The following is a 26,565-nucleotide window of genomic DNA, read 5'->3' as shown; positions in this document are numbered from 1 at the left end:
CATTCACCTTCCTTGAAGATCAGTGAGCAGACTCATACACAGTATTCTCGTTTCATTTTATTCTTGTTCATATCTTTACAGAAAATGGCACATAAATCACAGATGCTGGATGACTAGAAGTTGTTACAGCTCCATATCTCAAACACTTCAATACTGAATTCTGTATATACATTATTTACACACCATGGGCTACCATCTAACACGTCAAACGACCAGGAGACAAAGACAAACAGGGGCTGGATGGAGGGGCTTAACCTTTGATGGAACAAAAGCAGTAGCTCTGGGGAAAGGGTGCTCACAGCTGACAGCAGGACAGAATGGGTTGCCTGGAAGTTACTGTCCTACAGCTTTCAGAGGGGAATAGTGCCTTATTGGGATGGGAAGGTGCTGGTACCACGGAGCAGATTTGGCTGCGTGTGCTCATGTGAGGCCAGCTGGGAGACGTATGTTCATGTTATGGGGTGGATTGGGGTGAATATGCATGGCTGTCATTCCCTTTAACACTCAGAGGGCGAGCTGGGCAAATTGAATTCGCTACCTACATTGGGCGGGTGTTGTTGTCTCGCCTGGAATGATGCACTGGCGGCATGGCCCCTCCGCAGAGGCGCAGGGCTTTGGCATCTGGGGCAGCCAGGCCCGGCGGTGGTGGCCAGCCCTGTGGGAGCAGGGAGACCTCCAGGTGCCACGAGGGACCAGGGCATTGCACCGATGGGCTGAACCTGCTTCTCTCTGCCAAACAGAGGCCAAACTCCACCGCTTTAAAGCTGCAGCCCCTTCCTGGCAGACTCCGGCACTGGGTGGGAAGAGACTGGTGGAAGGTGCAAACCACCCTGGATGGAGAGTCGCCACTTCATGCAAACACTTGCCATGGGCTTGTCCTGCTGCAACCTGGGCCAGGGGCAGAGATGGGGGCTAGGAGAAGGTGGTGGGTCTGCCTGGCGCACAGCAGGATGGGGTGCCAGAGGAAGGGAGGGGCTCAGGCAGCACTGGAGAGAGATGGGCACTAAGGAGGGGCATGGCCACAGAGGACAGGCTCGCTCCAGATGGCGAATGAGGTCTGGGGCTGGAGCAGGAGGAGAGAGCCTCAGAGCTGGTTGTGAGGCCAGAGGAACCCAGAGCCTCCGAATCCTCTCAGGTGGCAATGATGATGGGACACTTCCTGGTCCCCTAAAAGGAAGGGGTGAGGGGAGACAAAGGCCTGTCAGGGCAGAGGGGTGAGGGCCAGGGGTATGCTCAAGGGGAGCAGGTGGGGGGCACCCCTGGCAGGCAGCCTCAAAGATGGAGATCAGGACCCCGCTCACTGGGCAGGGGCAACCGGGGGGCTGGGAATCCAAGGGGCAATATCACCCCTCGAGGACACAGTGTCAGGTGGGGCTGGCTTCCACCTCCTCTTCTTCCGCTGATCAGATCAGCTTCTCCTCCTTCTGCGACAAATTCAACTTCTCCGTCTGTCTCTCATCCTCCACCACTGCTGCCTCCTCCCTGGTCTCCGGTTTCCTGCCCGAGGCCGGGGTGTCCCCAGTGATGGTCCCCAGGACTTTGGTGCTGTGCTCCTGAGCTTTGGCCCTGAGGGCAGCAATACTGTTTTCTCTCAGTTCCTCCTGGGAAATGGTGGTTTTGGGATCCAGGCCCCTCTCTTCCTTGTCCCCCTTGTCAAGCTTGGGCAAGGCCTGGCGCTCCACCTCCGTCTTCCTCCCGGCCTCAGCCGCTGCCTCCAGAGACTTTTTGTGCATCCCTAAAAAGAATTGTTGGTATTCGGGTTTAGAAAAGCGTCTGGGCATGGGAAAGCCATCTTGAACTGAAAACAGCAAAGATAAAGAGAGTCCAGAATTAAGGAAAAGCAGAAACCCTCACTTCATGCAGCAGTCATGGTGAGTCCCTTGCTCTGGCCCCCGTGCAAGGGCAGCCCAGGCAGGGCAGCTGCCTGCTGGGGCAGCCCAGCCCTGGCGTTCCTGACCTCAGGGTGCCCCCAAAGATTTACAATTACAGTCCCCTTTGCTTCTGCGTGTGAACCTAAAGCTAACTTGTCCCCGCATGGAGACAAGGGTCTCAGACAGTAGCACTGACTCAGTGAGTCTGGGGAGAAAGATCCCCCATTGTCTACTCCTGTATCAACCTGCTCTTCATACAACCCACCCCTCTGCCTCTCTCAGTTTCACACAGAACAGAAAGACAGGACAGCCTGTCATCAAGATGCCAGACACTAGGTTTGGGGCAGAACCAGCCTGAAAGGTCAGAAAGTGGGAAGCAAAGAGCAGGAGCATGGCAGGGTAGCCACTACCTCTGTTGTCTGCACAGAAAACCAAGCAAAACCAGGCTGAAATGCAGCTCCCTCAGGTGCTGAGACCAGGAGGAGGCAGCAGCGCATCCCCACTGGGACGTGAGTCAAGGAGAAGCCATTTGGGGGTCCCAGCACTCCACACAGCATAACGGGGCTAGAGGGCATCAAACTTCTGCCCTGGGCAAGGAATGGAGCACCTGCTGCATGAGGCATGCTTACTCCCCAGGAGTTGAAGGCTAACACGAGCCTGAGCATGGGAGACAAACTACTGCACCGGATAGATCCTGTAGGTCAGGACCCAAGGATGGACCAGCAGGGATTTGGGATGAGCAGTCAGACTCTGTTGACAAGGGCTTTAGGAGACAGGGTGGTGGAGGGTGGTAGGAGGGGGAACCTCACTCCACCACCCTCCAACCATATTTTTGACATGGCTCCAATTTCTTCCTTACACCCTCACCCCCTTCATCTCGACCCACTCACCATCCCCCACGAAAGTGGCCGCTCTCTTACCCAGGAGCCAAGGGGCGCAGGACTCCATGATGCCGTCCTTGGCAGACTTGAGGATGGACTCGGGCAGCGGGATGGAGTGACGCACCATGGCACCATAGAGCCCGTACTCAGCCATCACGCTGCTCCTGCCCCAGCACTTCTCCCTCTTCCGCCATTTGGCCCGGCGGTTCTGGAACCAAACCTGGAGCGGGACACAAGGGGGGACATGTGTTTTTTGAGTGGAGAGGCACGTCAGTCCCCTTCCCGCGCAGGAACACACACGCTTGTGCAGCGTGTGAAGGCAGGCACGTGGATGCTCTTCCTGAGAGCACTGCGAGCTCTTCCCTCCGTGCAGCAGCCGCTGGGTATCCCCCTCTCTCCCTCCCTCCTCCCACTTGCAGAAGCAGCGAGGGCCAAGCCTCAGAGCAGGTCATATCCCTCTCGGCAGGATGTAATTAATTTGCCATTGCGGCATCTTTTTCTAGCGGCTTTTGGCTCTCGTGCCCGGGATTTTGTTTCATTATTTCCCGGGTGTCTGGGCTGCGGCTGCGGGCGGCGGTGCCTGCAGGCAGGGCTGCGATGGGGGCGGGTGCTCGGCAGAGGGGGAAGCTTTATCTGTGTGCTTCGCCCTGAATTCCCAGTTTGAAAAGCCCCTCATCTTCTCAGAAAATTGGCAGAATAATCTCTGAGCTGTGACCTGGGGGGCAGCGAGCAGAGAGGCGGGTGGCGATGGCTAGGGGGAAAAGGGGAGGGGGGTGCTCACAGAAATCTATTAGCGCGCTCTCTCTGATTTCCATTCCTCTTGTCTCCCTCACCCTGCTCCCTCCCCGGCTCCCCTCCCTTCCCTCCGAGAAGAAGCATCAGCTTTAGATGAAAAATTGCTCGAGGTCTATTCAGAAGGAGGCAAAGGAAGAGTCAGCCCCAGGGGCAACCCAGGCCTGATTGAAAAATAAGTTAATTTCAGTTTGAATCGATGGGCCTCAGGCACTGAAATATCACGGGAAATTAAAGCAGCTGGTCCCCAGGGAACCACGCCATTGACCTGCGCTAATTAATGCCATGGAGTTACCGGGCCCCTCTCCGAGAGGCAGCCCCTCCCTCCCCGCGGACACCCCGAACACCTCCTCATTTAACTAATTAGACTCACAGAAAATTGGGTGTTAATTTGTTTAGGATTTTTTTTTTTCTTCTTATCTATTTTTCCCCTCCCTTTGCCGGAAAGCGCGCGGCAGAATGGAAATGAATGGCGGGGTCTCGCTGGCAGATGGATGCTCGGGGTCACTCCGCAATCTTCTCCGACTTGATTGCTTGATTAGGTCGTTAGCACATTAAAAAAAAAAATTGCTTGCCGTCTGGCGCTGGCCTGATGAGTGGGATGAGGCGGGAATCGCCTGGGTAATTTATCTTTTTATACTGCAAAGAATTTGATTTCAATCTGCAGATATATGGAGGTGCCTTTGACACCTGTTTAACATTACAGAGCTGACAGCTTAACCCTCTCTTGTCCCCGTAGCGGTGGGGGAGCTCAGGCTGCGGTGGGCAGAGCTGGGGGTCCTGGGGCAGACCCCCAGCTCTGCCGTGAGCACCACGGGAGGGATGCTGCCAGCAAGGTCCTGCGCTCAGCTGGCAAGGCAAGCTCACCTCCCCTCCCCGTGCCGAGGGGAACTGCCCGGCACCGAAGCCTTGCCAGAACGGGGCTGCAGGGCAGGCAGATGGCTCGGTGGCCCTTGGTGACGGCCGGCCCCGGCCCGGCCCCGCTCATCAGGGTGCGGGGTGGTCCCAGCGGCGGTGATCCCAGCGTCTCCCAGCAGAAGACACTCTGTGCGTGTCAGAGGGGATTTTACAGCCGGGCTGTTACACCACACGTCATCTCCTCTGCATGATAAACAGGCTGATTTACACTTTTGTACTGCCAATATGTAACTCCTGGACCATGGATGGCTGTGAATCCACGGGCGCCTGAGCAAGGACCCTCAGGAGCACCCAGCTCCCTGCGGAGGAGGCATCCATGCCTGCGTGTCACACGGCTTTGCTCAGTGGTGCAGGATGATGGCAGAGTCTCTCTTGCTTCACATGCAACTTCTATTCCCAGGGCCTGAAGGGCAGAGCTGAAAGGCACACACTCCCTCCCTCTCCAGCTTCAGCACAAAGCTTGTGGTTCCTTCTCACCCACCAGACCAGGGCAGGGGGCAGCCACTCCCGACACCTCTGTGCTGTGAGGAGGCAGCTCGACCTACTGGAATCACAGGGGTCCTGCCTTTTCTGCCCTGGGCAAACCAGTACAATTACAGCCCTTGCAACAGAGCTCCTCTCTATCTCCCATGGCTTCAGGGAGAAATTCCCACACAGCCTGCAAACCTGCCTTAATTTGGGGCTGCAGTGACGTCTTTCCCTGTATCCAGAGCAGCTTGCAGGGCTCTGCTGTGCACAGCTATTCTTGTCACCAATTGCCTCACCTGGGATCTCAGCCAGGAACAGATCAAGTACCAAGTGGGCAACTTTTTAAACTCTCCTCAATCCTCTTTTATCCAGGTGACTCTTCACTGATGATTTTACCACCTCTCCCTTTCGCTTCTCTCCTCTCTTGATGCCCCAGATATCTTCCTCCATACTTCATGCTCCCCTGCCCTTCTCCCTGGCAACGTCTGACTGCCCCAGTGCTACCCACTGCCACCAAACCTGTTACCCTGGAGCATCCCTTTCCCATGGCAGGGCCATGCAAATGCCAGAGCCAGCACAAGTTTGGCAGCTGGCAGCTCAGTTTTGACTAAAAATGGTGGAAAACTTTCAATCAAAAGATGCTGATTCAATCACACGGGAACTGCATCGGCCAGGGAAGTGTAATCAGATTTATCTATGGCCGCCTTCTGAACGCTGTATTTTAATCTCAGCCACCTAAGACATGCAAAATGTATGCTTTAAAGCTGAACAGAAAAATCAAAACATCTCAGTAAGATCATTCTGAGATTTCCCAAACCAATGTTTGTCATTTGATGGGAATTTACTTCTGGTTTTGAGTAGGAAAAGGAAAGTTTGAAATCCCTGCATTTCTAGCAGAAAACAAATTGAAAGGACTATCTTGCTGCAATACTAGGAGCCATATCTTCATCTCAGGCATGAAGTCGAGTAAAACCAATTGTGCTCAATAAGGAATACCTCTGGGAGCAGAACGCAGCCCAGCCCCTCTGCCACACACCCATCCCAAGGGACACAGAGGGAAGATCTCTGGCATGGTACTGGTGGTACATGGCACTGGTGATTACAGATCAGCAGAATTATTCCCCATGGCATATTCTTGGGATTTTACCCTTATTCAGATGGCTTCATCAGTGGGATTTCTTCTGGGAGAAAATCTCACTGCCTGCCTTACATTTCTTGATATATTACTGACATTTTCCTGTGTGTTGTTTCTGAGCTGAATTATGCACCAGTTTTCATAATTCTGTGGTATTTTCAGCCACGTTGCTACATCAGCCACAGCTTCCAAATATGCAGTTATTGGCACCTCTGTTCCTAGGGAGTTCCACCCTTAAATTTACTCGCGGTTTTGCTATTCCCTCTCTTCTTTGGCTGTTTATTGTCTTTACTTGGACATATCTAATCTGCAACTTCCTCCAGCTCTGTAAGTTTAAATCTTGTTCAAGCAATATTTAAGTTTGTCCACATTTCCTCTTTGTCTCTTCCCATCACATGCAGCTTTGTGAAACATTTTGTTGACATGGCTGTGCACCACAAACCTTCCTTCTCTCTTCCACCTGGTTCTCTGTTGCACAGCTCAGGGCATGGTGAAAAGGCTGGGTTTGTGCTTCCACACTTCATGAGCAGTGGTGAAAACCTCTCATTAATTTTCAGCTGAAGCATGGCAGATGCTTGTGCAAAGCCATCACAATCTGATGCACAGAGGTGTCCTTTGGACCAATGTGCTACACCTTAAGATAATTTATACACAAGCACCCTCTGTGAAACACTGGAAGCTTGTTCCAGGAACTGTATCCTCAAAGAGTAGATAACAGAGTAAAGAGGGCAGGTTTGTCTTGCCAACCAGACACATTAGTACCTAAGCTCAGCCCATGCAATGCACATTTAAAGTTTAGCAGCCCAAAGCCCTCTCTTGGGCTGCTCTTGAGGCTCCACAAGTGCTGCCCTCAGCATGTATGTGTGACAAAGCTGCAGACACCCTCCGTGCACTGGCAGCAGGAGATGATGGTGATGGCTGCTTATTGCATGCTGCAGGTTGGGTATAGCTTCACACCCTGCAGAAGCTGCAGGCTCTTCCATATCCATGGGGTTTGATCCTCTAGGCGTAGGAAAGATGCAAGACCAAACCCACCACCTTGCAAAACCTGCTTTCAATACGAAGCAGGCAATTAGAGGGTGGTGACATAACACCTTGTTCAGAGAGGATCTGCACATCAATTCAATCCTTACCATTTGGTCACAGCTGAGCATCACACACTCTCTAACCCCACTGGGTACATCACACCAACACAGCTTCTCCAAGAGTATCCACAGCCTACAAACCAAGATAGCAGCGAATGCCAGCACCTTCACTATCATGTCCTGGATCCAAAAATCAGCAAAATAATGCAAAGCCTTACAAATGGTGATTTTTCTAACTTAAACACCATCCAAATCTCACCCTCAGTGCCCACTGCCCAAAGCAGTAAAAGCTAAGGCACTCTGTGCTTGTCCAGAGGGTTGCAGTGTTTCGGAGTCAAGACTGGCAAGGTTATTCTTGCCAAGTTTCCTCTTCTGAATCACAAATGATGACTGATACTTCTCAGATTATTGATGATGTAGAAAAGCAAATTGTAGTAGGAGGAATTGCTCATTTTGCAAAGGGATGTGAGGCTCGATGTGTCCTTGTTATCCGCATTCATCATATTAGTTAGTTTGTTTACCTAATCAGCTCCTGAAACACCGTCTGCTAAAGAGAGAAATCTCCCTGAGGCTGGCCATGAGCCAGGAATCCGAATTAGCAAAGGGATATTTTAAGGCATCTAGGGTTACTATGTATTTGTTCTGCATATTTTCAACCTAAAATTTTCACTGGCTACACTCATTTTCTTCCCTGCTACTTTCCAAGCTGAGGCACACAGAAAGGAAAATTGGTGGTGGCCTTTTTTGTTTTTCTAATAAAGAAATGTTATTTTCCCTGCCCAAGTATTCCTCATCTCTTAAAGGAAATTCCAGGTTAGATAATGGGGAAGTTTTGCTTCACCAAATCTCACATACTACCTTGGTCACAGCATTTTACTAGGACTATTTCAATTAAGGAGCTGTATGGAGCACAAGATGGTCCCAGCCCAGGGCAGCGCAGGCTGGAACGGCCACTAGATGGCCACCAGCAAACGCCCGCCGCAGACACCAGCCGGACAGACACAGCACAGACAGACACACCGGCACCCGTCCCACCGGCCCGGGCTTGGGCCGGGCTGCAGGAAGCGCCCGCACATGCCTGTTGGCAAACCAGCAACGAAGGCAAGGGACAAAATGCTAAGTACCCCCAGCAGCAATGCTGAGACCATCTTCTTTGCCTCTGCTCTCTGACGATTAATGCTGGCACAAACCTTCAGCCCCAGGGAGCCAAACAGTTGCTGTGTAAGACACCTGCAAAGAAGTAATTTCTGATACTGAGCTCTTCAAATGAGGATGAGTCAGGGAAACCTTGTCCTGCCCAGCCAGGCAGCCTGGGAGGTTTCTGGACTTCTATGACATTGCCTTGGGTTGTAAACTGCTGTCACAGTCCCACCTGACGTGATGGTGCTGAGGCCTTCTCACCCAACACACTCGTGTGCATCCAGTGCCACGCTCATCTCCCAGAGATGCAGCCATCTCAGACTAAGCTGGTCAGAAGCTCAGCTTCCTCACACCCATCCACTAGATCTCTTCCATCTGTGGCACTTACTGTCATGAGAAACATCCTGCCGTCTACACCAACACCCAGTAGTTGCTTATGTTCCTTTCACCACCATGCTACTCTGGACTGATCCCATCACCTCACTGTATGCACAGCAAAGCATTGACAGAGAGAAGCTCTGTTTCTTGGTGCAAGGTCTTCACGCCTCTGCCTGCCTACTGGTTTCACCTCTTCTGGGCTAGAAAAAGCTGGTCAGGTCTGCTATCCCTCTCACAGCAGAATGCTGGTCCCAAAGTCATGCCCAGCGACACATCTGTCACTTCCCACTGGAAGCCCTTTTCTGGGTCCAGCAGCAGACAGAGAACACCTCTGTCTCACCCCCATGCCAAGGCCCTGCTGCCATACCAGCACTCAGTTCCTCCTGCTAACAATGCATCTGCCTTCCTACTTTCTTCTTTTCCAACCCAAGACTCTACAATGAGAGTAGTCAAAATGAAAACCTCTTCTGAGAAAACAGGGACATACTCCCCCTTGGATCAGACAGGGACTGTGGTCCTGGCTGGGTTCAATCTGTGGATGTGAGAACTGCAAAGAACAGCCTCATATCTTTCTCACCCACACTCATGGGCTCTGAGGCTTTAGAATGAATTACCACAAGAGTGTAAGATCTGACTGAATTCTAGGACTTTCCCAAACCCCCCCCCTCTAGCCGTTCCCCCAAGGAAGCATCCTATCCCCAGGCTGCTAGTGGAGACTGCACCGCTTGTGTAAGCCTGGAAACGGTTTATTGCTGTCTTTTCAAATGTAATGTCAAAATGATTGTCACAGTTTATGATGACATCACTTTCTATGGCTGGTATAAAGTGAGTATGAAGTTAAATGAGAGCAGTAAAGGTTGCACATGGGCTGCATGGCTGATCACAGGGCTCATCATCCCTCCTCTTACTAAACGCTGGGAATGAACTTTCTGAGTTCACATTAGAAAGACCAATTCCTGCACACAGCATAGCAAGACTCCTTCCTGGTAACATCTGGAGTCATGTCACTTGGCTGACACGTCCAACCAGACGTACTGAGATGAGCTGTGAGACAGTACTTACCCCTCTCAAGCAAAGACACAACAGTTCATCCAAGCTTGGGTATCCTCTGAGCTAAACTGACACAGGGCACACATTTGAATACAGGCTTAATGTATGCATTAATATTCAGGCCTGCCTCTGAATCCTGCTCTTAACAGCAAGATTAAAGATGCCTTAAGCTGTGTCCCCTTGGCAAACTCGGAGGTTTCACCTTAGCCTTGCCACTTGATGTGGTGACGTTTCCTCACTTTTAACCTTTAAGAAGTGGAGATGTTCATCAGGTTCAGGCCTCCCATTTTCTGTCAAAAATATCAAGCATGCACATGATGTGCATGGTAGGTATCATGAGATCAGTGGTTGAGCACACACTTGATCTGTGCAACAGATCTGCACAGCAAATGCATCCCTGAGACATTGACTTCATTGTGGCCAGACCATGATGCCAGCTGATCAGCAGCTTTGCTGCACCTACAGGCCATATAAGCTGCCAGATTCTGGACATGGCAGATAAACACACAAATTCCACTTTTCCTAACAAGCTGAATGAAAAACAAGAAAAACATCAGTGCCCTGGATGCATGATAGTCATAAGAAAGCTTGCAGGAGTGCAGCCATCATCCCAGTCTGCACAAATCGGGGGAGATATTTGTCATCATCACAAAGGCTTATACTGCACATCCATCCTTTGGGTGCTCACAGTGCCTGGCTCTGTTAACCAGCCTGTATAATTTAATGTTGCCTCCTTTTCCCCCACTAACATTGCTGTGCAGGTTCTCTGGCATAGGCCTTCATAAACACAAAAATCCGTAAGTAATGTACTCTGTGAACATACAGGGGGTCATCATATCATCACCTTCCTGTTAGAGCAAGGTGAGCCAGGGCAACTGGAGGGGAAATGTTACATCCCCTTCATGATGCCCTTCAGTGGGCACCAAAACTAGTGCTTGGGATGCCAGCCCTCCTCAGAGGCTGTGGGGCACTGCCTGTGCTCTGGGGCTGCCTCTCACACGTCAGCAGCAGCTGCCCTTGTTGCCCTTTCCTTTATCAGTACACACAAAGCACAGTGCAAAGCTGCACTCTGGTCTGATCCAGAAAAAAATCCCATAGGAGTCAGAGGCCATGCACCAGCAGGAGGGGGTGTCTGCAGCACTACCTAGTGCCCACTGCTTCCCAAGATATGGCTCAAGCCCATCCTGGCATGTGTGGAGACAGCCTCCAAAGCCCCTGCTGAGGTCTCCAGTGCAGGGAAACTCTTGGTGCATTGAAGCATTATCTGGATGACATCTACATAAACATGTTCACAGAACCACAGAATGGTAGGGGTTGGAAGGGACCTTTAGAGATCACTTAGTCCAACCCCCCCTGCAGAAGCAGGTTCACCTAGATCAGGTCGCATAGGAACATGTCCAGGCGGGTCTTGAAGACCTCCAAGGAAGGAGACTCCACAACCCCTCTGGGCAGCCTGTGCCAGGGCTCCGTCACCCTCACGGTGAAATAGTTTTTTCTTATATTTTAAGTTGAACTTTTTGTGTTCCTTCATCCCATTACCCCTTGTCCTGTTGCTAGCTACAATAGAAAAAAGGGACGTCCCAACCTCCTGACACCCACCTTGTAGATATTTGTAAATGTTAATAAGATCTCCCCTCAGTCTCCTCTTCTCCAGACTAAACAGCCCCAGTTCCCGCAGCCTTTCCTTGTATGAAAGATGTTCCATTCCCCTGATCATCTTGGTGGCCCTGCGCTGGACTCTCTCCAGCACTTCCCTGTGCCTCTTGAGCTGGAGAGCCCAGACTGGACACAGGACTCCAAATGAGGCCTCACCAGGGCAGAGCAGAGGGGGAGAAGAACCTCCCTTGACCTGCTGGCCACACTCAATGCATCCATATTCTGTATTATAGAATTTTCCATGCAGTAGTTTGGAGGGAACACCACAGGGAAAAAGTTGCAGTTATTTACAATCCTCGCTTAGGAAGATCCATGCTGAGGACAATGTTTTAAAGTCCCTGCCCCGTGTAATAAGAGATAACAATTCATCCAACCTCAGCAAATCTTTCACTGTGCTCTCTTGAATCTGAGGAAGAAGAAGGATCACCAGAGCCAAAGAAGTAGTCTGCCCCCTGCCCACCACCCAAGAGGGCAGGATGGGCAGTCCTGCTGGCTGCACTTGGTGACCCTTCAACACTCCTACCAGTGTCTGTCCTGGCTCTATGTTTCTCTCATTTCTGTGTACCCTTAACCTCCTTTGAGTAATTCACAACTCCAGGAGTTTTCACATGCCACCTTACAGCTGCAGAAGACTCATGCTGCAGGTGCTGGCTGCTGCTGTGCCCCTGACGCCTGCAGCTGACATTGTCAGCTTGGGCTAGCACACAGTATGGCTAATGGTTTGACCTGCACAAGTGGCCATATGCAACCCACTCATGGATGCTGCTCACACAGGGCAGAACATCTGAGCTCACCAGGACATTCCCAGATATGCCTCATGCTTAGCCCACCCAAGCTAAGATTTCCCAGGCAGGGACCCTCCCTCAGTTGTCACATAGCTACTGAAACCTTGACCTCAGCCTCTTGACCATCATATAACCTCAGTGAGTGTCTCCAGTCAACTAACAAGTGTCAGGGTGCCGTGAGGACAATCATGGAAGACTCTGAGTTGGAAGGATAGCAGTGAAGCCAAAGATATGAAGGGACTTAGAGGTATCAGAAAAAAAAAAACCTCAACAGACATAAAACAAGTTGTGTTGGAATGGCCATCAGCAGCATGTCTGACTGAGAGTAATGGACAGGGACTCATCAGTCACATTTTCATGGAGGGGTTAGATAAATCCTTCCAGAGAGTTGTTTCCCAGCAACACTCACAGTCCAGCCTCCCTCTGGGTGAGCCAAGCAGTGCCTTAAGAGAGGAAAGGGTAGCAAAGATGAGAAAGTATTTTCCCTAGTGTTGCAGTCTGTGGGCCCTGCAGCTGCGCCAGAGGTCCCCAGAGGTACAGATGGACAAGCTGGCTAAACAACATGGGTACAAGCTAGCCCAGCCTGGCAAAGCGCTACTGCTTATCTGCATTGTAGCAGGCCAGCTCCAACAGCCAGGCAGGAGTCAGTGAGTTACTTCTAGACCACAGGGGGGATATAATCCTTATATTTATGAATATGTAACATACATACCATGGGCCTTCATATAACTTACAGAAAGGTGACCAGGTATAAGCAATGCTTCACTTACATTCCCTTGCTATGAATTTGGAAAGAAAGCTGCAGCTGAAAGCTCTCCTAACTGTAAGCCAAAATTCCAGCTCTGCCTTTGTACAGACAGTTAGGAGTCTAACAGAAAGAGAAAATAGGGAGAGAACTGTGCTTCTCACACCAGGCAGGTCCTAAGCTGAAAACCTCTTGCTGCTCTCAGGACAGTGCTGCTTGGGGTAGACAGAAGAGTGCCTAATGCTTTCTCACAGCCTCTGATGATGGTGGTCTCTGAAAGCCACCTTTGCTGTAGGATATTGTAGGCACAATTTGCCTTCCAACTTAGTTTCTCTTTTCTGCTCCACAGAAGGACCTGCCAGCTTCACACACAGGGAGATGGGGGTTACTCATATGCCTGTTGTGGACTAGATTTCTCAACAACTTGGTGCAGAAGGCAAATGGAAGTATTTTTTTCTATTTCTGCACAGGCCTGTGCAAAACCTGGCTTACAGAACACTCTCAATGAAAAGGCAGAGAAGGTCCACCCTGCCAGAGAAGAATGAGTAGAACTTACTGAGATCTCTCAAGATAAAAGATAAACAGTACAGAGAAAAATAGATCCATTAAGAAATAAAGGGGAGAGTAAATTAACTGTGTCTCTAAAGTGCCTGTGTTATTGAACTGTTAAAAAAATCTCTATTCAAAGTCGGGAAAGGAGGAAAACTTTATGATAAAGGGTCATTAAAGGAAATCCTGAAAACACAGCCATCAGCTGATCCCTCTGCCAAGCATCTTAAGGCTGGAAGGGAATTAACTATTGACCTTGCTGGGCTGCCCAGTTATTTTTTAATAAATCACTTGTGGAAAACTGTGTTGGTATCAGAGGAGAGAAAAGAAAGCTCATCATTAAAAGAAGGCGTGCCTGAAAGTGTTCCCAGCACAGAGATTTAAGGTGGCATTTCCAGAAGAACTGAAGTGACCAAGGAACCTAGGCGAACTCAGAGAAGTGTTACTCTTAAACTACTGGTGTTCAGAAAACAGAGGGATAAACACAGGGAAGACAGCTTGAGCTGCCACTGCCTGACATTAAGCCTGCAGAGCCATTCCTCATTGTCCTAGCCACAACTGGGAAGGTCCTTGCCAAGGCACTCGACAGCAACGGGCTACAGAACATTTTGTTGCCTCTCTGTCTGTCCTCTTGCAGGGAGCTTAAATGTCCCAGCAATTGAAGGTATCTGATTCTTGTGATGGTATCTCCAAAGCATGGAGAATACAAGGAAGGGCCTGTCACTGCAAAGCCTGATTTCCCTCCCGGTACTGTGGAGGAGCACAACAGACCACACTGTCCCTTATGCCGTGACAGCCATGAACATCTTGCAAGGAATAGAGCAGAAGCCAAGGACAGGCAAGTTTGAGTTTTATTTGTTTTTCAGTCCCATTTGGAGAAATAATCAGAGGCTGAAGTCATTCAGGGACAGAACATAGAGGGATAAAGCAGTATGTGAGTATGCAAAATATTCCTAATTTTACATCTCCATCTCCAGGCAAAAAAACCACACCTTTTAAAGTGCACCTACAGCAGCGGGTTAAATCCCACAAGCTGGGCAGGTGACTTGCATGGTCTCCAACAAGCAGGATAGTCCACACTTCACAGTAAGAGGAAGAGATGTTCCCAGGCCTTCTATTTTCCTTCCTGTCTCCTGCCACATTGTCTTATTCTGACCAAGGGCATGCAGTGTAAGACTTTTCAGGCAGTAATCCCTTTGGGAAGGCTTGCCTGGGCCCCAGCTCCTGCCTATCACCCAGCCTCTCTGTTTGCAGCTTTGGTAATTAACTTGTAAACGAAGTTCTAGCACATGGACTGAAAACGGTCCATAGATAAAGGGTAATGAAAACGCTCCATTACAGAAAGGGCCAAATTAAACAACCCTTAATTGAAAAATGGAAATTAATATAAATTTAGATCAACCAAACAAGCATGTTATTGAAGAGGCAGCAAAGTGGATGAACTCCTCACACACCAATTAAAGACATGGAGGCAGCAATGCACCATACGCCATGAGAAACAATCATAATAATATTCTCGCCAAGCTAGTAAGTTTGATGAGTTTTATTACTCTCACTTGTACACTTCCTACATTTCTAAAAGCATGAGGGAAGTTAATGACCCTTATCTGGTATCACACTGCTGTGGCTTGCCCCAGTGTTCAGGAATTATTGGCAAAGGTAGCCAGCACTAGCTGTTCAGCCCTGTTTCATGATTAACTTCTTGCAGAGATTGCAGGGTTCTTAAAAAAATTAAGATATTGAAATGTTTGGCTCACATAGCAGCAACACTTTCAGCTTCTCCATTACCTTCATAATCTATCTCCAATCACTCTAATTGCTTTGGCAATTTCCCTCCAGCTACCTGATCTCCATGACCATGCTGTCGAGAGAGAGATAAAGGTAGGATGCTACTGTCACTGTGTCTCATGCTGGCCTTTCTACTTTCTGAGTGTAGAGAGGCACCTGAAGTTTTAGTGAGAAAAGTCCTCATTTATCAATAGCAATGGTGACAAGCATAAGCTTGGAGAAACCAACACCACCACTGCTTTCTGCAGCACTAAGTAATCCCTTGGTGGCCATTCCAGGCACAGCTTCAGGAGAGGTCAGCGCCTGCGTGGAGCAATCATCCTCACTCCACACTTCCACCATGTGATGAGGACTGCAATTCAACGCTTTGCAGCAAGCAGGAAAAGCTGGTGGGAGAAGGAGAAGCCAGAGCTGCTCAAGGTACATAAAGCCAATTTTCCCTTCACAATTTCCATGATGTTTCTTGAGAGGACTCCATGGGCTCACTCCTGAACTCCTGCCCAATACAAGGCATGTTTTTCAGACCTTTCCAAATTATGCTCATCTCTAAATACAGAGTGTTTTTGCAAAACTTAAGCAAGGTAAGGCTCTTGTTCTGGCAAAATACTCTTGCTATAAATACTTCTCTTCAAATTACTACCTCTCCTGATTCCTCCATCTGCATTCAAAAAGAGCTACACAGTGATACTGAAATGTGGTAATCTGATAGCAGCTGAAACAATACATTTTCATTTAGCGTTTTAGTTGGCTTTGGTTTTGTTTTGGACAAAATTGACCCCATAGCTGCCTGGCAAAGCTTGCTGGATGCACAGACAATCCCCGCTCCTCACACATGCCACCAGTTTCCCCTTGGGGATTCTTTTGCTTACATGGGCAATTTTATTTGTCCACATTTTTTCCATCTGTGTAACTACCGTACAGTAATTTCATAACAAGAACTGACAACTTTTAGCACTTTATTCTCACTGTAATTATTTCTCCTTAAGAGGTGAATCTGGTGTCTCCACAATGGCAGTCAGGGTGTTCTTTTTTGGAAATACTGAACTGATTAATCAATTTGTTTGTTCATTAAGAGACATGCTGTAATGATAAATATACATGGTCATTTCAATAATCCCAATTCCAACTGTTACTGAACTTTAATATTGTAGATACTGCTGTTTAAGGCTTGGAACTGTCACATATTAATAAATTCAATATGGATAACTTATCTAAAAATCTACACCTTACATTTAAGAGAATATATTACCAAAAACATGTTGATTTAAGTCAGGCGTCAGAGTATCTTTCAGCTTGACTTCTTTTTCAAGTAACATGCAAAATGGTCACAGTGGCATCTGGTCTGACTTGTGCAAAGCATCTCACTAGGAAAACTACATTATTTTCACATGTTGCTTGTCAGGAGGATGCTCACATTCCTTCTAGGAGCGGCCAGATTGATATGGGAGGAAGATGCATGAAATGTGAAAGAGTGCTGCCTTGAAAAACAGTACACATTCATCTTCACTTTAAATGGAGGATTTGAACCCTTTTTTTGCTGAATTCCATGTTCTCTTAAACCAATATCTCTCTTGGCCTCTGATGGTTATTTGTAGGTGTGCTGCTGAAGGTTTCACATGCAAGTGGTTCCTATATATTGTTCTCTCAATTGTATGCTTTGAATTTCACTTTCATATTGAATTTCATAGGTGATTTACTTTCTGTTTGACTACTACCTCCTGAGAAATAATTCCATGAATGAAAATAAGGGGTAGATATCACTCTTAGGTGTGGATCCAGTGGGAATCCACATGAAACGCTCTGAAAGTCCACAGCATGTGATGCTCACAACAATCTTAGAAAACACTCTCATTAATGACCTACAAGAGGAAGAGAACAATGTTGAGAGATGGGAGAAACTGCAAGCTACAATGAAAATGCAAAAATATAGAGCTGCCTTGAGCAGTTAGAATCCCATGCAAGGCAAAAAATATGACATATAATTACAAATATTATGAAGAAGGGAATAAGATTCATTGTCAGCTTTCTCTTCCAAGGGTCATTAAATGATGCTAATAGATTCAAAAGAGGATTTACTTCACTCTGTAGCAGAACCTCTTGCTGCAGGATATGAAGATATTGACATGTGCTCAAAATCCCAGGAGGCTGTCAAAGTACTCAGTGAGTATCACTAGATAGCTGCTCTGCTCTCATGCTCCGCCTCTTGCCAGTGTCACAGCTGGTTAGGGCTGTTATTGCTAGTCAGAGTTTTGAAAAAATGCCATGTGAAACCTAGAACACTGAAGGGAAAATCCTGTCTAAAGAAAACTTGAAGTGACTGCAGTAGGAAGCAAGCAGATCAGTGGTAATGGGAAACTGTTTCTGCAAGGACTCAGAAGTCCAGCTGAATTGACATGCATGCACCCAGTGTGCAGCTGCAGCCATATGAACCCTCATCTCCGGGAAGACCAACAGGCAGCACAGGCTTCAAAGAGCAGCTACGTGATTAAGAGACTAGTGTGTGATTCATGAAGAATGGTTTAAGAAAAGATCTTCACAGCTTGTTTAAGCGATGATGACAACCAAAAGTGGCAGCCAGGAGAAGAATTAGATTTATTTAGAGAGTGTGAACGTCACAACAAGAGGGAAAGAATTAGGCTCTTACAAAAGGGGCTAAAATTGAAAAGGAACATGAGGTGAAACATCATGAAGAATGACCAGGACTGGGAATCTTCTTATTATGGCTTCTTTTACTCACAAGCACTTTCTCCTGGAGTACACATGCCATTAGCAACACTTGATGTACAGAAGAGCTGTATGAAGGGGTGCTTCTGCTGTCCAAGTTAACCTATTGTCTAGAGCACAGGGGTCACAGTGTGGAGCTCCCCTAGGTTCAAAAACTCTGTAGTACAGGAGTAGGCAGTTGTTCATTAGCCAGCCTCAGAATGACCTGCTGGCAGCAAGTCAGTGATAGCTAAGATATGTTAGCCACTGTTTCACCTTTTTATCAGATAAACCACTGAGTCTCAGCACTAGAAGGATGCTCCAGATGCTGAAGTGTCCAACTCTGCACTACCAATACATTTCCCTCTGCCTCATCCACAGCAAAGCTCCAGCCAGAGAAATGATGTCTCTGCAGTTCAACATACACTGTGCCAACAGATGAATCTCTTCCTTGAAAAGGCCCTTTCTGGGAAATCAAGGGGTCTTTTCCCAGGTCAGCGTCAGATGGTAACTGCAGACAACACTACACTCCTGACATGTCTCTCTTCTCTTGTCTTGGTGTCCTACTGGGTCACAAATAGAGAAATGACTTTCCATCCAGCTCACTCTCTCTGGAGGCAAAGCATCAGGGCCTGTTGCTCAGAGCAAAATCCTAATGTGTCGGGTAGGATTTCAGATGATACACCATTATTTGAGTGGGAATTCTATCAGGAGACAGGTTATCTACAAGCTGTTGAGTCAGCAGGAGATCTGACAGCACAACCAGGATAAGAAGTGCAACTCACTTTAATAAAAACATCGCAAAATAAGAGCAGTGAGGGAGGCTCAAGACTGAGGGAAAGGGGGATGCATTTTTGTCTGGGAGAATGTCCCTGACTCTGCACAGCATCATGCCTCTGCAGCTTCCAGCATCAGTGTTATCTTGCTAACTGCCCTCTGAACTACCTTCCAGACACACAAGGGAACAGTCTCCTGAACTGTTTCTCCAGCAAAGAGACAGCACAGGATGAAGGAAGAGATTGGATGGTGCTGGGCATGCATGAGGGAAACCAGGACTCTCCCAACACCACATAGCACTCAGGCCAATAATTCTTGTAGAAACTGCCATGCATCAGATACAGAGGCAGCCACTGCCACTGTGTGGGGGACCAGGCCAGTTTAACCCCCAGACAGCCAAGAAATATCACCTGTACCAGCAAAAATGGGTTCAAGGCTTGGCCATTAGAGCCCTGTGCCTTGTGTAGCAACCTTGGGAGCAGGCACAGAAAGGACTGAGGCAGCTTAAGCTGCTGGAGCCCACCCTTGTGAAGGTCACGTTTGATCTGGCCGAGCACATTGTGCCTCCCATGCTGTACACACTGGCTGTGAGTCTTCAGCTTTTGGGGCTGTGGTGAGTGCTTGCACACTGGCTGCCATGCATGGTGAGGGCTGGTGCCGGCCCAGTCCTGTGGCTCAGGCTGCTCTTTACCACCAGAGGATTCCCCTCACAACAACAATACTCCACACAACCTTGTTCCACCTCACAGTGGCACAACAGCACTGGCATGCAGCTAAATCCCAAACATTAAAAAGCATAACAAAAAATTATCCCCAGAAACTTTCAGGGAAGCCTCACTTGAAGAGATGAATGCAGTGAAAAGAGCAGAGATGGTAAAAACACCTTCTTGAGACTCACACACCATTCCCACATTGCAGTTCTACAGTGGCACTAGCTGCCTACAACATCCATGTACATCCTCCTGTGCCCAAAGTAGCAGAGATCACTCTTTCCTTCCCACACTGCCCACCCGGACCTGGTCTCCAGGGACTCTCTTCTTGCCTGTACCACCAAGACCTCAAAACACCACGGCCTTCTTTGCACACAAGTTCCCTTTCAATGATTAAGGATTTCCTCTCTGACACACACCCCAAGCCACTAGTACAACACGCCACATACAGCACATCTTGACACACAAACACCAAATAAACATCTGCCAAGAACAACTGATCTGGCTCCCTACCCATAGAGAGCAGGGAAGTGGACAGCCTGGGGAGGCTTATTCAGAGCAATGCCAGCTTTCCCACGCCACTACCTTTTCTTCAGAGAAGGATGAACGTGTCTGAGATGTGCAGGATAAGAGGGTCCATGAGATGTGATTACCTGTATCCTGTCTTCTGGCAACTCTGTTTTCATGGCCAACATCTCTCTAGCATATACGTCAGGATAGTGGGCCTCATTGAAGGCCTTTTCCAGCTCCTCCAGTTGGTAGGATGTGAAGATTGTCCTGAAGGGAGTAAAACTCTTTGATCAAAAAACATAAGAAGAAGCAAATATGATGAAGAATCAGAGAAATGGACACAGAAGCCACAGAAACATGGGTAACCTGCTAACACATAGCTTTTCCCCCATCTCCTGTGCTTCTGTGCACAAAAGGTCAGGTGCCAGGGTGAAAGGAGAACTAGAAAATGTCAGAAGACAGCGCTTGAAACAGATACAAATCACCTTCCCTTTGTTACAAATCACCTTCTCACTGTCCCTCAACAGTGCACCTGCAGCCAGCAGCAATGAAAGCTGCCCTTATATCTCAGACTCTGCTGCGTCTTGTGCAGATCTTGGGGGTGTCCCTATCCCTCAGCCCCCTAAAACATCACATTCACCCCTAGTCTGGCTTAAAACCACCCTCCTCTTTCTCTTACATCCAGATGTTTCTTAACTCTTTGATAGTCAGGCTGAGTTAATGCAGCATTCCCTCAGCATCCCGTCTGGAGAGATGATGAATTTTGCCTCAGCCACTGATCCTTAGCCTCTTCAGTCTACGTGACCAAATAATCCTCTCCTGAAGTCTCAATCCTTGTCTGGATCTTCCAAAGGTTTTATCCACTCTGCTCTCCACTGCTTTTCACCCAGAGAGACAGTGCCAGCTCCCTTCCTCTGCCTTTACCCTGATTGCTTCCATTCTGATATCCCATTAGCTGCTCCCTGCCAGTTTGCATTACCCCATTATCCTCTGGAAATCCTTCTGGACCGCCCTGGGCGGGCAGCAGCCCAACCTGCCTCTGCACAGCCAGTTCTCAGCTCGGGACAACCAGATTGAAAAATCAGCAGCTGGAAAGCTGAGATGGATGAAAGCCCTTTTCCAGAGGAGGGGTGAGAGGTCTCCACTCCCCCGAGGGTTAAAACTCCCACCTTACAACCCTCCTCCAGGCAAAACGAATTTTTGGATTTTAAAAAAAACAAAACAAACACACAAAAATGGAAAAACAAACAAAACCAACCAAAAATCCGAACAAAACTCAACAAGGAATTACAGCCTTTGTTCAGAGTAAACATAAATATGCTGTCAAACTAAGAAACATATCTCCCAGAAGAATGAAGGAAAGAGGAGGGAGGGGAAAAGGGCTTTTTCTAAACATCTGAATTTCAGAGAAGCCCTACAACTGCAGAGAGCAGCAGCAGAAAATCTCAGAAATATCCTCCACTATTCAGAATTGGAAGAATTCCACCAGATCGATCACATTACTAACAAAAGCAGCATGCAAATGCAAGGAGTCTGCCTGCAACCAGACCCGTGTTTAAATTCACTCCTAAACGCACTGTCTTTTCAAACAGTTTCCCTTCAGCTCTAGAGATGGCAGAGGCACATTATTTTTTCTCTCTGGGACCACAGGAAAAAAATATTCTTATTTTGACCAAGTTCAGGTTTCAAGCACTCCTCTCTATCCTCCTCCTCCAAGAGCATCGAAGCCCAGCAAGGCTCACCGGCAGGAGCCTTCTGCCTGGCACTCAGATGAAGTTTTCTCTTTCTAGCAATCATCCCTGAGCAGCCCCTATCCCTTTTGCAATGCACGATCCACCGTCCCTTTTGGCGTTTCTATCCTGCAGCTGTTTGCAGACTATCGGCCTGTCAGGTCCCAATCTTTTCTTGGTACAATTAGAGGTCTTAACCGTTTGGTAGAGAATACACAACTACACCTAAATGTTGCAAGTCTGTTTCTGTCTAGATCTGAAAACAAACCGAAAAAAACCCACCCCGAATTTTGTTTTATTTTGTTTTAATTGCAACCTGTACACCCGTTCCTGATCGGACCCCACAAAGCAGAAGAACTCATATTTACTCCAGAGCACCCAAACTGGGAGCATTTGCCTGGGGAAGGACTACGGGTTTGGCATGAGCCCTCCAAGCCTAGTTGCACGCATTGCAGGATGTCTCTCGGGGACAGTCCATCTCCTTCCACCCCACATCCTGCTGAGCTTTCACTGGGACATCTTTTAATCCACCCTTCCTGCATCGTGGCAGGATTGATTTAATTATTCCTAAATCACCCTCGGTGGATGGTGCCTGGTCTCCCTTTGTCCTGGCTCTCTGGCTGTAGCAATGCCAGCACGGGATTTTGCCTTTCCGGTTATAAGGCGCAGACAGCCCAACTGCATTTTAACTGTGGCAGAAGTCACGCAAAGTCTGCTACCCTGACCGTGCCCGAGGGGAAACCAAGTCCTCTCCAGAGCTCCCACAGCGGATCTGCGTTCCCTTAACCAATTCTCTAGCCTTCTTCAACTTCTCTGAAGGCTGTATCCGATTCCAAACCACTTAATCTAATTGTAAAACGTTTATTTATAAGTAATAAAATACTTAAATCGTTGCTAGAAGCTGTCCCCTGTTGACGGCTAATATTAAGTTTGCTATCTGTGGAACAGGGAACGGCTTTGATTGTTTAACTGCTCCAGCTTCGAATAGGTTGACGATTTTTCCCTCTCTGAACGCCGGTGATCCGGATTCCACCCAGATGCTCGCGGGCCGTTGGGGTTTGAGAATCGGCATATCAGGGGCGCAGCCAGAAAAACGAGACAAAACGACACCTGTGGCCGATCGCCCCGCTCCCTAATGGCACATCCCGAGATCTGATTTATTTTGGACCAGGAGTAGGGAAAAAAGTAAAAGAGCCGGTGGAGAAGTCGCCGGGGCTCTCCGTCGGCCGGTGCCATAACGAGTATTTCGGCCCTGGCCGGAGGGCTCGGGCCCGAGGGGACTCGCCGACGCCCGGTGCCCTGAGGAAGAGGGTGGCGGGAGCCGGCGGGGTGGCGGCCGCTCGCTTACCTGTGCCGCCTCTTCTTTCGTTTCTTGCTCTGGTTTAGTGAGGATTTGGACATTTTCCGGTCGCTGGATGAGACATCCTCGGAATCTGCGGAGAGACAGGCAGCGGCCGTGGGCTCGGGCTCTCTCCGCGCCGGGGACCCCCGGGAAGGGTCAGGCCCGGCGGCTCCGCTCTCGCCGGCGGCTCCGGCCGGAGCTTTCGTTGCGATCACGCCGCGGTCGGGACGCGCCGCCGGCCGCTCCCTCCAGCCCGGCACTCCCCAGCTCCGGCCCCGCCGCTGTTCCCGGTCCCGACGCCGGTGCCGGTCCAGGAGGCTCGGGGCGATCCGCCCTCGTCAAGGGAGGCTCCAGGCCGGAACCAGGCTCTCGTTCTCTCCTCTTTCTCCCAGGGTCGTTTGCTAGGGCTGCTGTTGTCGCGCTGTTAAAATGCAGAGCCCGGGAAGCGCAACAAAACGGTTGGAAAATGGGGGAGCTGCAGCCCGTTCCCCGTGGCCGGGCACCCGCGGCCGCCCGCCCCAGCCCCAGCATCCCGACTTCTCTGCAAAAACCTCGGAACGGGGAGAGAAAAAATGAGCCTTATGAAGCTACCAGAAAAACAAACAAACAAAAAATCCCGGGCAGAGCCAGTGCCTATCCGCAGCTCCCCGCTCCCCAGGGGTGCTCTGGCCGGGGGTGTTTCAGGGCAGAGAGGCGCCGGGGGACACAACCGGGACCCGCATTTCTATACGCGTCGCTGTGCCCCACGGCGCCCGGGGCTGGCTCCGCGCTCCGGCCTCCTTCTGGCCCCATTCCGAGCCCTCTCCGGCCCGCGGCCCCCGCCAGCCGCTCGGCCCCACCGCCGTGCTGCCCGGCGGGCTCCGCTGCGGCCAAGAGCGGTAGGCACCGCCGGGGCCGGGCACCACGTCGGACGGCTCCGACCGCGCCCGGGAGGAGACTGGGGGTCATCCCCGGGACCGGGTGCTGTTGCCGGCCTCTCCGTGGGAACCCGCGGCGGCCTGAGAGCGAGGCCTGCCGCCAGGGTTGTGAGCGGCTGCTGCCGTCTAGGAAAGGGATGCCGAGCGGCCCCTAATTCCCCGGCAACGAGTTGGGGCCGCTGGGACCGCGGGACGGCCGCTCTGCCGGGGCCCCGCGCATCTCCGGCCCGAGCGTCTCCGACCGCGCCATCACACCACCACCGCGGCCCCGGACGGAGACGGAATATGGAACTGCCCGACTACTCCTCTTCTTCGGGACCGAAACGAAATTGCCTTCCCGCCGCCAGACACGAGGCCTCCCGCCCGGGCCCAGGGGTGCCGGCGACTGCCGGGGCGGACCACGGCGCTGGCGGGGCGCGGCGGGTCCCCGGGGGCCGGGGACGTGCTTACCTGAGCTGGCCGTCTGGCTGCTGTCCAGCTGCCCGGGGGCCCGGGCCAGGGGCTGCAAGTGGACGCTCTGGGGGTCGGAGAGCACCTCCAGGAAGGTGGGCTGGGTGTAGAAGCCGGGGATGCCGCCCGCCCCCAGCAGCCCCATGCCCACGCCGCCCACCCCGGCGGGGCTGAGCACGGAGCGGGCCGCTAGCAGGTGCCCGGCGGGCAGCGAGTCCAGGGCGGCCCGAGGGTGCGACGGTGGCTCCTTGTTCAAGCCCAGGATCTCCTGGATACCGAAGCCGGTGCAACGGGGAGGGGTGGGCCCGGAGCCGGGCTTGGCCCCCGCCACGGGGGGCGGCGGAGGCGGCGGGGCGGCAGGGGCGGCGGCCGCGCCGTCGGGCTTGGGCTTACCGGGCAGGCTGGGGGCCAGCGCCGCGCCCGCTTTGCCCGTCATCCTGCGGCCGGCGGTCCCTGGTGCCCGCTCCGGGAATGCCTGGGAGCCCCCGGCTCAGGCCCCTTTTATCCGCCCAGCCGGGAGCCCGAGCGGGGTCAGAACCGCGCAGCCAATCACAGGGGCCAGTCGCGATTAGGGATGCCAAAAAGCCGGCATCGGCGGCGGCGGGGCCGCTGTTCGGCGGGCTGAGGCCGGTGCCCGCGGTGGGCTGCGGCCGCCGCCCACCCCCGCGCCGTGAAGGGCCGCCCCGGCGGGGCAGCTCCCGGCCCCGCTTCGCCTCCAGCGCTGTCGCGGAAGGTGGGGTTAGGGAGGGATGTAGGGAGGCATCCGAGCTTTCAGAAACACGGCTCCAGCCTGACCGTGTACAGCGTGGGGCACCGGCCCAGGAGGAGAAACACGCCAAGCAGCCGTGCAGGAAAGCACTGGGCTCCTCAGCTTTCTTGCTCATCACACGTTCTGAAATAGGTATGCAGTCAGCAGGGAAATCGGGGTGCATGGAGGAAACCTAAGTATTATAGCCAACCAGCTTTCCTTCAAAATGGGGAGCTGGAAGTATCATGTATTGGAGAAACTTCTGGCTTCACACCATCAGAGGTGGTGAAATAGTTGCTTGGACTCTGTACCCATCAGCATGGCTTCTGAGCCACATGGTTCTTGACTGAGAACGTCTTTCACCAGCGACAGGCAAGATACCACATGCCACAACTCTGACAGCCCTGCCCCAACCAAAGACATTCAACTAGAGAAAGCCTAAGGCACCCCCTGTTTCAATCAACTTGAGGCAGCACCTCCACCACAGTACCCTGACAGTGGTAAATAATCCACAGTGTGGCTCTTTTAAGAGTTCTTTTAAGAGTCTGTTCATGAGGGTCTGTTAATCAGCATAACACCAAGCTAGGGCTGGGACTGCAGCTCCAGATCAACATAAAAAGCCCATCTTCCACCTCAGCTCCAATGGGAAGCAGCTCTCCATCCCTCCCCTTCCCAGCTTTGCAGGTCTCTGGGGTGGTCCATCAGGCCAAATGTCTGCTGCCTTCCAGTGAATGGGAGGCTCTCCTGGTCTCTGGAGGAAGCTCTTGCAGTGCCTGGTGCATGATGGCAGAGCAAGGACTGAGAACTGTCCAGGATGGCCACAGGTGTTTTGGATTGCCCATGGGCCATCTCCTGTGTGCTTTGTGAATCCTGATTTATAGTCTTGTCCTGCTTTGGGCTGCTGCAGATGTTGAATATCACACCTTCCCTGAGCAAATTGAGGACACCTGCACCCAAAGTGGCACCTCCTGTCAGAGTTGTGAGAGAGTCATGTACTCACTCAGTGTTTCAGATATTCTTAGCCAAGATTGTAAAGCAACATCACTGTCTCCACAGTGATGGAAATGATTCATGAGAGGTGAATGAAGTCTGTCAGGGCACGGTGAGGGTCATCTGCTCCCTAAGGGAGACAAGACTTATAACACAGCCACCTGGCCAAGACCCCTCAGCCAGGGCCCTGTCCCACCATACCCGAGCAAGGCAAGCAGAGCAGTCTGTGGGCAGTGGCCAGGCTCAGCCTCCAGTCTAGATCACCAGACAAGCTGATGAGGGTGAGGCAGGTATGAGTTCAAGCTGAGTAGTCAAGTCCCCGTTTTGAGGTCCAGATGAGTGAGGCACATGGCCAGGTACAGGGGTGGCTGCAGTGGAGCTCAGGCAGGAGCCAGAAAGGAGACCCACAGCGTAAAACAGCTGCCAAGGAAAGGAGGGAGGAACCCC

General features: G+C 50.7%; 1 protein-coding gene across 1 annotated transcript; it reads right to left on the bottom strand.

Annotated features, from left to right (window-relative positions):
* Window positions 1–1,403: 1,403 nt before the first annotated feature.
* Window positions 1,404–24,816, bottom strand: VSX2 (visual system homeobox 2). Its single transcript, XM_061998781.1, has 5 exons — window positions 24,381–24,816; window positions 23,020–23,104; window positions 20,085–20,208; window positions 2,792–2,972; window positions 1,404–1,735 (listed from the first exon to the last, which is right to left on the bottom strand). Exons 1-5 carry the CDS (start codon window positions 24,814–24,816, stop codon window positions 1,404–1,406), a joined length of 1,158 nt encoding a protein of 385 aa, XP_061854765.1.
* Window positions 24,817–26,565: the final 1,749 nt, after the last annotated feature.

Source organism: Colius striatus, chromosome 6 (assembly GCF_028858725.1).
Source record: "Colius striatus isolate bColStr4 chromosome 6, bColStr4.1.hap1, whole genome shotgun sequence".
Lineage (NCBI taxonomy): Eukaryota > Metazoa > Chordata > Aves > Coliiformes > Coliidae > Colius > Colius striatus.
The sequence above is the reverse complement of the archived record's forward strand: the minus strand, read 5'-3'. Positions and strand labels throughout refer to the sequence as shown.

Bases quoted from the DNA above. Each gene is read 5' to 3' on its own strand.
- VSX2 (XM_061998781.1), bottom strand. From the start codon at position 24,816: ATGACGGGCAAAGCGGGCGCGGCGCTGGCCCCCAGCCTGCCCGGTAAG. The intron at 23,105-24,380 runs GTAAGCACGTCC...GTCTCTCCGCAG, and splicing joins CAGCCAGACGGCCAGCTCAG to ATTCCGAGGATGTCTCATCC. The intron at 1,736-2,791 runs GTAAGAGAGCGG...AATTCTTTTTAG, and splicing joins CTGCGCCCCTTGGCTCCTGG to GGATGCACAAAAAGTCTCTG.